General features: G+C 34.8%; 4 protein-coding genes across 16 annotated transcripts in view; 2 read left to right on the forward strand and 2 right to left on the reverse strand.

Annotated features, from left to right (window-relative positions):
* Window positions 1-4,117, forward strand: part of LOC116844790 (alpha-1,6-mannosyl-glycoprotein 2-beta-N-acetylglucosaminyltransferase) — a 47,009-nt gene extending 42,892 nt beyond the window's left edge. For all 11 annotated transcript variants that reach the window (XM_032816831.1, XM_032816829.1, XM_032816830.1 and 8 more), the window contains 2 exons: window positions 501-751; window positions 2,552-4,117. In XM_032816831.1, the coding sequence (XP_032672722.1) occupies window positions 501-751; window positions 2,552-2,780 (480 nt within the window). In that variant the 3' untranslated portion in view covers window positions 2,781-4,117. The remainder of the gene's footprint in view (window positions 1-500; window positions 752-2,551) is intronic.
* A 946-nt stretch (window positions 4,118-5,063) lies between these two features.
* Window positions 5,064-6,993, reverse strand: LOC116844794 (protein D2-like). Its single transcript, XM_032816846.1, has 5 exons — window positions 6,559-6,993; window positions 6,305-6,414; window positions 6,069-6,189; window positions 5,389-5,602; window positions 5,064-5,313 (listed from the first exon to the last, which is right to left on the reverse strand). The coding sequence occupies exons 1-5, from the start codon at window positions 6,575-6,577 to the stop codon at window positions 5,175-5,177; spliced, it is 603 nt and encodes a 200-aa protein (XP_032672737.1). The 5' UTR covers window positions 6,578-6,993; the 3' UTR covers window positions 5,064-5,174.
* A 422-nt stretch (window positions 6,994-7,415) lies between these two features.
* Window positions 7,416-9,767, reverse strand: LOC116844792 (protein D2-like). 3 transcript variants are annotated; one of them, XM_032816844.1, is made up of 3 exons: window positions 9,496-9,767; window positions 8,452-8,694; window positions 7,416-7,908 (listed from the first exon to the last, which is right to left on the reverse strand). In XM_032816844.1, exons 1-3 carry the CDS (start codon window positions 9,518-9,520, stop codon window positions 7,556-7,558), a joined length of 621 nt encoding a protein of 206 aa, XP_032672735.1. In that variant the 5' UTR covers window positions 9,521-9,767; the 3' UTR covers window positions 7,416-7,555. The 3 variants fall into 3 exon arrangements, with proteins under 3 accessions (XP_032672735.1, XP_032672736.1, XP_032672734.1); XM_032816845.1 differs by having other exon boundaries at window positions 9,533-9,765; XM_032816843.1 differs by lacking the exon at window positions 9,496-9,767 and adding an exon at window positions 9,297-9,436.
* Window positions 9,768-10,634: 867 nt separating this feature from the next.
* Window positions 10,635-12,076, forward strand: LOC116844776 (putative OPA3-like protein CG13603). Its single transcript, XM_032816792.1, has 3 exons — window positions 10,635-10,897; window positions 11,034-11,229; window positions 11,310-12,076. The coding sequence occupies exons 2-3, from the start codon at window positions 11,088-11,090 to the stop codon at window positions 11,807-11,809; spliced, it is 642 nt and encodes a 213-aa protein (XP_032672683.1). The 5' UTR covers window positions 10,635-10,897; window positions 11,034-11,087; the 3' UTR covers window positions 11,810-12,076.
* The last annotated feature ends 1,104 nt before the right edge of the window (window positions 12,077-13,180 follow it).

Consider the following 13,180-nt stretch of genomic DNA (forward strand, 5'->3'; position numbering starts at 1 on the left):
AAGACAAAATTCATATATAATTATTTTTTCCCAAATATCTACTTCCTTATGTATCCAACCACCTACCTACTTATCTACTGACGTCACACACATGCACGATACAAAGTCATAATATAAGCGATCTCAAGCGTTATTATCGTGAGCATTGGTAAAGGGTCGAATGTAACCTGCACGCACGGCTAAAGTCGCGAACTATGATCTTATCGCGACTTTTACCATTTGCGAATAGCGGGAATCAAGTTAAGAAATGTTACTACTGAGAAATTCTGACTTTGTTTCAACCGATCGCTTTAGTTTCAGTTGTACACGTAGTTTCGATATCCTACTGTAGATTTTTTGTACGATATAAAAGTTATAGAGAGAATGTGAGAAAGAGAGCGAGAAAGAGAGAAAGAGCGAAAGAGTGCGAGAGGGAACGGGGTGGGAAAAGAGGAAAGAAAAAGAAAGATTGTTATGTCGGGGAATCGATAAAGCGAGTGACCTTTGTTCTGTTGGAACAGGCGGAGGTAACGCCGTGGATATCCAGCAAGCATAACATGGGTATGGCCTTCAATCGCGTCACGTGGAACAAGCTGCGAAAATGTGCAGCACAGTTTTGCTCGTACGACGACTACAATTGGGACTGGAGTCTGCAGTACATCGCGCAAACCTGCCTGCCGCCCAGTCGGGGCGCCGGAATAGCACCTCGTGCCGAATCTGGGTTGATCACGATGACGATGAGGGCACCGAGAGTCTTCCATATTGGAGAATGGTAAGATGATCTTTTCTTCGCACACTATTTTAAGTTCTGTCGAGCTTCTGATACCGTAAAATTTACCATTCCTTCACTTTTCATATGCAAGTTTTGAATGACACAATTAGTGATTGTGTTATCCCAATCTGTAATGATTTCATCAGTTTTTTTTACTAAGGCTCAATTTTATCAACGTCCTTAAACGTTGATTCGTGATCTGTTCTTCGTAGCTGCACTGTTGAACTAGCGCAATAAGTTAGAGTAAGATAAGTACATTTTTTCTTATTTTAACTTATCAATGTGCACCAGTTCAGCACTACAAAAAAACAGATCATAAATCTTAATCTGAGCCTTTGCCTGAAGACAGTTTAAATTCAGATTAAGATCTAATTGACGTTGATGAAACCGAGCAAAAATCAGTTAAGGCTTCTGGATACTCGCCACGGCCATGTCGGATTGTGATATCTGAAGCAAGAAATGACACGTTGAAAATTCTTGCGTGCCATTTCCAAGTAAAAAGATATTTGTATGAAAGAACACTTCAGACTATCTAAGCATGCTTGCAAAATATTCCGAAAACTATCTTTTTTTCTTGACAGTCAGTAAATAGCCGTAAAATGAACATCATGAAAAAAGATTAAAGAAGAAGGTTGTTTGCCATAGTAATTTTAGTTATTTCTATATCTGAGTATTAAGGAAAAAGGATAATTTTTCGAACATTTTATAAGTAAGCTTAAGCGATCAGAAATGTTCTTTTATACAAATATTTTTTTATTTGGAAATGACACACAACAATGCGTTTGGACATTGCATTTTCTAGCTTTTGACGTCATCAATCAAGAGCTCCGCGATGAATATTCAGAAGTCTTAATATGAGCTTATATTTATTCTAAACATGTATTCTTACGCTAAATTTTATATACTATCAGTTATAACATATTCCGAGCACAATTAAAAGTTATAATAACTACTGAATCATTATAATTTTATAAACGTATTTTATAAACAACAGCGACAGTTCGAACAGTTCGAATAATTATTCACCAACATTTTCAAAGTTACAATTAAGATCCCAAGTCTATTTGTTAGATCTGTGCAGTTATTTTTTAACTTTAAGCGATCGAAATTATTGTATCAAAGTTGAGAGAAAGTTGAAAAATATTTTACAAGCAGAAAAAGATATGTAATTTTCGTAGTTAATTCATATATATCACTAATCGGTATCAGAATATTTATTTGTCCTCATAGAATTTGAATAAATATAACATAAAATGATATAAACATTTCTATTTCTTAAAAAGAACATATAATTTATAAACCTTACTCATTATAGAGTTAAGAAATAGTATTGATATCATAACTTGCCGCTCTGGAATTAATCAATAAATTGTATAAATATGAGTAATTAGCCTGTAAATTACCATGTTTAAGTCAGCAATAGATTAGTGTTACACTCATGATTCTGTGTTATTATAATAATATATTGTGATTATTATTTTTTATTCATAAATTTATGTATTTCTCTTATTCTCGCGATAAGAAGGTTGCTTGAAGGTTGTCACAAATTGGGGCAAAACTAATCTGTCACGATACTAAACGATATATCAGTTACTTTTGAGAAAATGTTATAAGTAAAATAAAACCTCCCCATAAATTAGAAAAATATAGCACAATTAAAACCCTAAATATTTAACAAAATCAATTCTATATATCTCGTTTGAAATAATTATTTGCGTAAATTATTAACTGATTAATTTGTTTCCACGATAAGGTTATTTGGCCACTAATTGCGATTTATCTTAATGATTATTTCCGCAGTGGAGTCCACCATAAGAAGAACAACTGCGAATCGACGGCAGTGATAGCGAAGGTTCAAAACGTGTTGAAGGCGGCGCGCAGTCACCTGTTTCCCACGCAATTAACGCTAACGATCGCCGGTACAGCGAAAAAGACAAAACTGAGGAAGGGGAACGGCGGTTGGGGAGATGTGCGAGATCATCAGCTCTGCTGGAACATGACTGTGTATCCGGATTTGTTCCTGCCTTGAGACTCACAGTGTGGATAATGATTGGTTCCTACGTGTACATCGTACTACAGATTGATTGTAGTGCGATTAAGTTGCCAGTTACCGAACGATTGTCAGAGAGAATATCCATCACGGATAATCGAGGATACGGCTTTTTTGAGGTATTTGCTTAAGAGGATACGCCGCGACGAGGAGACCATCGGAGAATTTTCCACCTTCAATGAATAGATTTCGATCTGAACACGTCATTACGTCACCACCAGCCACGGTCGTGATCGTTGTAGCTATTGTTATCGTGAGACCACTGTCACTGCCGCGAGGTTTTCGCCGGAAATAGCAGTAATCATAGATGTTTCGTCGAGATCAAATGAAACATCACGCACGAGGTAGACGAAATGGAAGAGGAAGACATCAAGCGATCCCGACAGTGACCTCTCAAGCCGGTACTATCTCGAAAACGTATTGTTTACGATGCATTTAGTTCATATCTCGCTCTGCGCTGGATCCTGTGTCCATCGCGACGACGCGAAATAGACATTAAAATGAAGAGACATTAAGGTATATAAATGAATTAACGAAAAGTGGTTTTTGCGCGAATGGGGAAGAGTTTGATTAGTGAACTCTCGAAGCATGTAATAACGTTATTACCAATGATGTTTCAACGGATAAAGAAGCACAAGTGATTTACTTATTCGAAATATCGCGCTAAATCCACAAAAAAAAAATAGTGTGATAGAGAAACGTTGCTAATAAGTCCTCGTTTCCTCCTCACTATGTTTTTACAATACGAGTGAGAATGCGATAGATGAGTATTTGGTCTAAATTAATGTATTACCAATGTTCTAAGGGCCTACGACCCAAAGCGGTAAGACAACGTGTCAGCGTTGATCTGATTTCCAATGCTGAGACGGAAACGCGAATGCGTGAAGTGATTGAATAAACAAAAATTACATAGATGAAAGCAAGAGGGCTGTATTCTGTACTTTGCAGTTTCATGATGGAATTTTCCGCTTTCCCCCGACTAGCTTCTTGTAATGATCTGCTCTTTTCTAAGAGTCACGTTCGACTGCGTGACGTCATAATCGATGACGATCGACCGCGAAACGCGCTCATTATATTCTAGTCAACGTGTATCAACGTAACACTTTGAAGCCGCAAGTATTTAATAATCAATTGTAGAAAATAAGACCATAAAGTTAAGGATTTACACCTACTTTACTAGTGATACGCCTTCGAAGGGCGCAATATAACGTCATGTAACGACCTCGGGGATATGAACGTAATTGAATGTCATGTACCTTTTATATTTATAATAATAACAAAACCAACGAGAAAATATATAAAACTCGATGAAACGAGCTGGCTTCTCTCTCATTTACTTGTAAGGAATTTCGTTTGTTCTCGCCAGTATAATATTTTTCTTATAAGGAAAGAGTTGAGACAAGATTGTTAAAGCTTCTGATCTCCTTCGCCGCGGCCTTGATTTATGACATCAGAAGAGTGAGAAAATGTATGTTAAAAATCGTCTTACAAAATACGTTGAAATAATGATGTTTACACAATGATACTTACAATTGATCCAGAAAACTCATAAAACAGTCCAAATATATTCCTCTCACTCTAACAGTCAATAAATAGCCGTAAAATTAATGTAACAGTATCAAGAAATAAGATATATGTATATATTTTTATTTGGTGATTCTATCACCAAAATATTTGGTATCTTTAAGCTTTCCCTGAGGATATTTATAGCTATTTGGCATACTGTTCTCTTCTTCTAATAACCTTTCTACATCAACTGTTCCTTATTTTTCTCTTAGTCTTTTTCAATTCCTACTTTTAAATGTTCCTTGGAAATAATTCCAAGATATTCTCCAAAAGAAATCATAAGTCATGTCCGAACAGAAAAAAAGATACATTAGAAAGGTACAAAGAGAAAGGTGGAATGTCACATTGATTTTACGGCTATTTATTGATTGTTAAAAAGAAAAAAATAGTTTTTAGAACATTTTAACCTGCTAACGAATAATCTCAAATATTCTTTTGTATAAATATCTTTTTATTTGAAATAGTACGTAAGAATTTTGAGCACATATTTTCTCATTTCTGACATGATAAAGAGTTCTGTAGCGAAGGACCAGAGACTTTAAAGATATAATACCGTTGCTAAGTTAATTTCATTATTAGACAGACACAGTGAGTGTGCTGAAGAAAGGTTTAATAAAGATTAAACGATTTCACTTGTGTTTTTTCCATATTAATTAATTACATAAAAGTGTGAAATACTATTCTTGCAACACAATCTCAAGAAGATAATGATATATTTACGAGATTTCAAATAATATATAGAGCTTATATATACTTATGTATGTTATATATCCGAAGAAATTTAGCTCGGATCAATTCACGGTTTGATCAGAAGCCCAAATGCTTATGATAAGCGGGTACGTTATCGTCATATTCTGCCAACATAAAGTTACCAGCAATCGGACCCTCCAGATTGTATTTCTCTGCGAACTTTTTTATGGAGAACCTTTTCCGCTGATTTCCGTCCCTATAATGGAAGAAGATAAGAACCATTATCGAGTATTCGGTTGATTCATACAACGCAACTATAAATTATGCTCACCAAGTGCTCAGTCTTCTTTCGTCGAAAGTAATCGAACCCTGATTCTGCTTATAGACGAGAAACACGTATCGGTGTTTGCCGGTGTTCTTAGGCGGCGCAGGGCCAACGTACTCCGCCAAAATTTCACCTTTGGCTACATTTTCCTCAGGTATATTTCCTACGAGCCAATGGCGGAATTCTCGATTGTATCCTCCTCTCCTCGGCACGTCGGGGTCTATAAAAATGCAAAATGGAATAAGATGACACGCGAAGAATTTGCGTGGAAATAGTCCTTTATTCCGAGAGATATACATTTGCATGACTCTAAATTTGACAATCAAAGACGCCGATGAATTCGCGCGTTGCCGAGTAGCGGCTGCGGGAGAGAAAACTGGTTTGCGGGACGGTGAAAGTTGAAGTTATCGAGGATAGTTTGACTGTCCTGTGATTTACACAGCGAGACCATCAATGCGAGAAAATATAGTATGCTTACTTGAAAATCCGAATTTGTCATCGAGCATTATGCCATATTTATGAGTGGAATATATTTAAGAGTGGAATTTTTTTATAGCAATTTAAGAGCAAAATTGATTTATTCTCGCCAGTGTTTTTAAGATATTTCTAATATTATCAGTTTAAATCCCTCAAGAGTCAGCAATTTATCAATTTAAGTCGCTCATCTGTCATAATTTAAAATCTACCTGTCATAACAAGCGTATACAGGACTCCGCCCTCGTGTTTATAATGTATCTCGGGTATCTCATGGGTTTCAGTTGGCGTCAGCTCGGTACCTAAATCGACCACTTTATTGCCATATTTTACCTATATAATAAAAAGTTGTTTACATGGAAACGAGTAGTGCAAAAAGAGTAAAAATTCAATTGAATATTTATCTGCACAAGTGTCCGTGTATTTTCGATGCATTTTTAATACGCACCTCGATCTTTTCAATTGGTGCTTTGTCTATGATGTCGGACTCGATTTTCGCCTTTTTAAATTCCGATGCTACATCACCTAGGGTGAAGCCAATCGCGCAGAGCAAGATTCCTGAGGATTGTTATTGCGAATTAATTAAAGAAAATCATTAAATACCATTCACTGAGATATCAAGATGACATTCATTGATACTAATGGTTTTCTCTATGAAATCATTCTAATGACACAATAACAGACAAAAATAACGTAACGCACCTGATATTAAATACTTCATTTTGAGTGTCACTGTTTGCAGCCAACTGCAACGGTAGTATTAACGAGACTTGTGAGAAAGATGGAAAGTTTTATGGCTAGGTATCCCCACCAGTTTATATTCGACAAGGCCAATCCTGTTAGCCTTTCCAATACTGTGTATCTCTTACAAACATATAGTAAAAAAGTAAGTGGAAACTTGCTGGTAATGATTTTCCTTGTTACTTCACAGATTATAGATTAGCTCAATGAATTTATTCAAATAAAGCTCTAGAGCATATATGTGATATTTGCCGCGCAATTAAGACTAACTTCAAGTCTCGTAAGTTCTGAAGTAAATTATACGCAAATTTTCATCATTCAGTAAAATTTAAATTTATCTTGTTTTATAACTCTTATAATGTCACGAAACTATTGATTCATTTACTACAAGTTCTAATGATAAAAAGAAAAATTCAAGTTTCACTAATAAAAAATCCTCTGATCTACATTTTTTTTTTTATTTTATTTAATCTAGCAAAATGCAGTTATTGTTAGATACATACAAAGAAATCCAGAATTCTAAACAGATACGACACTTTTTTTATAATAAAAAAATCAAAGCTAATGAAATCAAAGCTAATAATTATAAATTTGACGTGATATCTTTAAGAATGATATACAAAATACTTATACCATAGTATGCCATTTATTTTTTTGTTTACCACATTAAAACCCGTGAAAAACGATAGAATCATCATCGTGCCCTCGTCTTCTGAATTTTTATTTTAATTTGTAAAGCAAATTGTATAGATAAATGGAGTCAAGATAAAAAATTGGCATACTTGTTGCTTTTTTAATTGTGAAAAACACGAACATTATTGTGTTAAAAAGAATGCTTGAAACGCATTTATTCAACAAGTTGTTGGATATACATCATTATACATATATATTTAATTGTAGATATATAAATAATATATAATAAGGATTTATATTACACACTCTCTCTGTATATAAATCCTTAACCACTAAGCTGTTTGTAGAGAATCGGCACGTAATCATCCCATTCTGCCTGATACATGTTACCAGCAATCGGATCACCGAGCTTATACTTAGCAGCGAAGTTTTTAATAGAAAATTTGCCACGGTTGTCGCCGCTACGATTGGTCAAGCGCTTCTCGTCAAACGTCAGCTTGCCGGATTGCTTGTACAACAGGAATACATATCGGTGAAGACCGGTACCTTGCGGAGGACCAGAACCAACATATTCAGACAGAACCTCTCCCTTGGACACATCTGATCCAGGAATATTGCCGACCAACCAGTGGTGCCATTCGCGGAATTTGGGCTCCTTCCTGCTTGGTGCATCAGGATCTGTTTGAATATATCAATGTTATATAACAGAAATAAAATTGAAACAAGACATACAAATATATTTGTTTAAATAGCTTCTCCTTGATTTTTGCCAAAATTAAAATGTTATTATATGTACTATAAATTTTGCTCTTAAATTACTATAAAATTTCATTTTTAAATATATCACAAATATCACATAATTGATGACTGACTTTACTTTGTTTACATTGTAACATTCAAGTATCCTACAATTGTGAAATTAACATAAATTTCAAGTATAGATTTTCTAGTCCAAATCCTTCAGTTATAAGTACATATGACCAATATTACTTAATTTTTGCCAAAATTAAAATTTTACTATCAATACTGCATATTTGGTTCTTAAATTGCTAAAAAATTATTTTTAAATGTATCACAAATATGATATAATACTTAGCTGACTTTACTATGTTTCCATTATAGTGCTGAAATATTCTGCAATTGTGGAGTTAACATAAATCTCATGAAATATAAATTTTTAGTCCAAATCCTTCAGTTGTAAATATATCAAATGCTACTTACCAGTCATGCACAAGGTGTAAAATGTATTGGCTTCGCCACTCCATTGAACGTTAGGCTGATCTTTGACTTGAGTTGGAGTAAGTACCTTTCCAATTTCCACAGTAAGATTGTTGGGATAGCTGACATTCAGTACATCAGCAGGCACCTTGTCTACCACATCTGGTATGACCTCGTGAGTTTGCAGAGCCTGAGCCATAGATGACAGTAGACGTGATCCTACCTGTGATACTGCTGCTGAAGCTCCTGCGATAAGATAATTATTGGATATAATTGCCAACCAAATTGTACTGCGACAATAGATCTGTTCTTTGTAGCCACACTGCTGAATTGGTGCAACAAATTGGAGCGAGACAAATGTACATTTTCTCACTCTAACTTTTTGCACTAGTTTAGCAGTGCAGCTACAAAGACCAGTACTGGGATTCTGTAACTTGTTATTGGAGTTAACGACAGTTTCGTTATCGTTGCGCAGCTTTTGTATACCGTAGAAAAGCTGCGCAACGATAACGAAACTGTCGTTAACTCCAATAACGAGTTACAGAATCCCAGTATAGGCCTGATATGGAAGATAGTATCAATAAGTTTATTCTTTTTAGCTGCACTGCTGCACTGATGCTATAAGTTAGAGTGAGACAAATATATTTTATCTCACTCTAATTTATTGCACCAGTGCAGCTGAAGAGAACAGACCAAAAGATGTAATACAAATCAATGCTGCAATATCTGGTGTCTCAATCTAGGCTTATAGCCATTTGTAGATATATTATGTTACATTATTGTTAATCCATTATTGTCAAGTTGAATGTTTTTACTGCTAGAAGTCAATATATTTTCGAATCTAATACCCAAACAGCAGATCGCGACGAACAGAGCGATTTCATGACGCAGCGACATCGTGACGAAAAGTACTGCGTATACCTCACGAGCTAACATTTATAACCAATGTGAATCAATCCAACCGTGAAATCGTGCTTGTACATACATAAGATTTAAGTCGAAAATACTTATAATTGAAACACCATAACGTATTATTGTGTAAATTACTTGCGGCGAGAAGACAGAGAGACATGTTGGTACTTGCCACTGCTTGCCGGCACGATAATCGCGAGCGTAAAAATGAGAGACGAACTGGAGTATACTGGAATATACGCTCCCCTCTCTGCCAACGATAATTGCGATTGGTATAGTCCGTTATCAGCTAGTAACTGTCAACCATCTTATAGAAGATAATAACGATTATGCAAGACAAAAATACACAGCATGCACAAGGACGCAACAAATAATCGTCAAAAGTGGTGATGTCGGTAATGACAGACTACGAGTGACATGAAGTTGGTAAATGACAATAGAACGCCGCACGAAATAAAAGAAATTCGAATTCTTTTTCGATTTTCGCTCGAAAGATGCGCTCAAATTCACGACTTTTCTTTGTGATGGAGAGGTTTACTTTAAACGATCGATAAAAATCTGCGCAAAAGGGAAAATTTGAAATAAATAATTAGCCTGTCGTCGGAAAAGTAGGGTCTAAAAGAGAGACCCGTTGCATTGTTTTTTATTTTCTTTAAATTTTTGTAATATCTTTAGAATTTTTTTCATATAGCCGTTATTAAATCTAATTATTTCACAGGATTAGAAGAGAAATATATATTACAAGGTTTAAGAAATTTATAAAAATATAACTAAAAAAGAAAGGTAAATATTATCCAGACAGCACAAATGTCCAAAATCAAATCATAAAACATCTTTAGAACGTTTTTAAGGGAATGTCGGAGCGAGCGACGAACTTGATATGCGTCGATAACGTAGAGCTATCGTCAAAAAGTAGAAAACGTAGAGCATTTTCGACCCTTACGGTCAAATAATACTTTTAATAATAATTTTTAGGAAAACCGTATCTGCGAACAGTGAAAACCGTTATATAATTTGAGAATTATTTAAGACAATTTTTAAATATAATAACATACTATAAACAAGCTTAGTGCGCACTCAGTGCACACTAGTGCAAGCAACCGAATTCGCTATTAAATATAATATCGGACTATGAATACTGGCCTATGATACGATATTGCAAAAACTCCCTATTATATCTGCGCAAGGATAACTAATGATTACAGCATTGAGTTACAGAATTGCACCACAGATGGCCATAATGTTCTATCTGTTTCTTTCGCAACTTATCTCAGTATATCAAAAATCAGTTGGTAATTAACCTGAAGGCTTGAGAGCACTTGATAGTATCTACTGTGTCTCCAGAGAAATAGATTACTTATAAAGCTGCGGAAGTTCATTAAATATGTTAATGAAATTTGCACGAGACTTAGTACATATCTGCTAACAAAGAGATATGTACCCGTATCAATTATTTGAAGAATTTTACAAATTTCTGGCATAATGTCAATTACGATATCATCGTAATATTATATTTTGAATTGATCTTAGAAGTGAGGTAGTGATTCATGATTACGAAATAATTAAATCCATCATTAAATTATCCTGTTTTATCTAATATGTTGTTTAGCACTCCATATTGATATTGTATATTAACCAGACAAATTTTTTATTGTGACTAAAAATTTTTTCAGAATATTAAAATAGGTGAAAAGCTCGCCTAATAGTAATAATAATAATCAATAAAAATGCCAGTTGGTGTATTTCCTGTTCTCAAATTATCTGTACTTTTCATCAAGCAGATCAGCAAACCCTTGGCTAAATTTCTTGTCAATCAAGCAAAGAATCATCCAGTTTTTAGGACTTATATTATCATACCACCTGCTCAATGTAAGTATATTTCTATGATTTCAAAGCATTTACATGTTACATGTTATCGAATGTTGTTGTCAATATTTTTATATGTATAGTTTATCATTGGGCAGAGGTAAAGGCAAAGATGTATGTTATGAATCTTGGCAAGCCAACAAAAGTGGCAAAATTAAATGAGGCCATGGCAATCGAGCTGGGTGCTAGTCTGATGAGTGAGGTAGTTATTTTTGGTGTGGCTGGTGGATGTTTGATATTGGAATACAACAGACAAGCTATAAAAGAAAGTAAGAAGGAAGAGATTAGACAAATGCAAATACAGAAGTTCACAGATGACATACAGGCACTGCACAACACGACGTTGCAGCAGGAAACTCGTATTCAGTACCTACAGAGTGCTATTAATGAATTGGCAAATCACACAAAGCACAAATTACAAACACCTGAACCAGTATTGCAAGTAAACAATGGTAATAATGAAAGTTCTAGTAAAAACAGTAAAGGTCAGACAGAAGCAAGTACAGAAAGTAAAAACAGCTCACTCGTAGAACGTGCTATAATGTATTATAATAAAGACTTAAGAACAGTCAAAGTAAGTTAATAGTTACTTTATAAATGTTTGGAGATGCACATCATAAATATTTGCATATGGTGTTGGTACTAGTCGAGTGTATAAGTATGTATGGAATAGATCTATATTATATATAATAATTTATTGTTTTAATTTGTAATTTGTGCTAATTACGTTTTATAAAGATTTATGTAAGTGTGAGAAGAAGCAAATATTTGATTGTATTCATCCAGCCTAGTAACTTTAAAGTAAGTGTAGATATATGTAATAAAATAAAGTTTACACATTAAAAATTTACGATTTTCGTACGATTTTTCTTTATCTAAATCTAGACCAATTATATTGAATTGCTAAACTGTTAAGGTTCAATACATGGGAGCGTTCCAGCGTCGAGCTTCCAGAGTTAAAGCGTTAGCCAATCAACGTATCAGGTTCCAGAAGTATAATTGTAGTTCTTGCGGAAAGTGACACGTTGATTGGCTACCGCTCGACGCTCGATGTTCCCATGCAAAAGCCTCCTTAGGCTGATATTTCACGTGTCATACGACAAGTTTTTTTTGGATACGTTCATTGGTTGACGAACAGAGAACCTAGAAATACTCTATTCGCCAACCAATAAACATATTCGAAAAGCTTGTCGTACGACACGTGAAATAGCACCCTTACGCAACTGTTAAGTCTGCTGAATGCAGGCAATTTGTATCTACAATTATTTGGTTCCCCAAAGCCCTGGTCAGCATACATTCTCGATCACACCTTCCTCGTGCTCAGAGATCAAGATTTCCGCATACTACGTTAAAGCCAGCGGCACACAATGCTTATTTTCGTGCTAAATTGCTTGCTGGATGGAAATACTCTATTCTGATTGGTCCGTCTTTAGAAACCAATCAGAACAGAATATTTCCATTCAGCAAGCAATTCAGCATGAAAATAAGCATCGTGTGCCGCTGGCTTTAATCAGAATTAACCAATCACTGTTGAGACTTAACCTGTTGAGACTTATAGCGAATTCGGTAGCTTGTACTAGTGCGCACTGAGTGCGCATTAAGGCTTGTTTACAGTACATTCTTATATTTAAGATCGTGTCTTAAATACATATTTAAAAACATTTTAACTAATAAAATGATTCGTACGGATGTTATACATATCATATTATGGTTAAAAATATTTGAGAATTTATTTGAGAATTATTTAAGACAATCTTTAAATATAATAACATACTATGAACAAGCCTTAGTGCGCACTCAGTGCACACTAGTGCAAGCAACCGAATTCGCTATTAGTTAAAAGCTGCGTTCCAAAATTCACTGCCGTTACTGAAAATCTATGTACGTATACTATAGATTTTCAGTACTGACAGTGAATTTCGGAATGCAGCCAAAGTTAAACGGAGGTTGTAGA

This window comes from Odontomachus brunneus, unplaced genomic scaffold (assembly GCF_010583005.1).
Source record: "Odontomachus brunneus isolate Ranch 3 - 2012 unplaced genomic scaffold, Obru_v1 Obru_scaffold_046, whole genome shotgun sequence".
Lineage (NCBI taxonomy): Eukaryota > Metazoa > Arthropoda > Insecta > Hymenoptera > Formicidae > Odontomachus > Odontomachus brunneus.

Coding starts and splice junctions, on each gene's coding strand:
- LOC116844794 (XM_032816846.1), bottom strand. Junction 5,603..6,068: donor GTATACGCTTGTTATGACAG/GTAGATTTTAAA, acceptor GCATTTTTATAG/ACCCCGACGTGCCGAGGAGA. Junction 5,314..5,388: donor GAAAGAAGACTGAGCACTTG/GTGAGCATAATT, acceptor CTTCCATTATAG/GGACGGAAATCAGCGGAAAA.
- LOC116844792 (XM_032816843.1), bottom strand. CDS start 9,384: ATGTTAGCTCGTGAGGTATACGCAGTACTTTTCGTCACGATGTCGCTG. Junction 8,695..9,296: donor CGTCGCGATCTGCTGTTTGG/GTATTAGATTCG, acceptor ATCTTATCGCAG/GAGCTTCAGCAGCAGTATCA. Junction 7,909..8,451: donor TTACACCTTGTGCATGACTG/GTAAGTAGCATT, acceptor ATATTCAAACAG/ATCCTGATGCACCAAGCAGG.
- LOC116844776 (XM_032816792.1), top strand. CDS start 11,088: ATGCCAGTTGGTGTATTTCCTGTTCTCAAATTATCTGTACTTTTCATC. Junction 11,230..11,309: donor TATCATACCACCTGCTCAAT/GTAAGTATATTT, acceptor TTATATGTATAG/TTTATCATTGGGCAGAGGTA.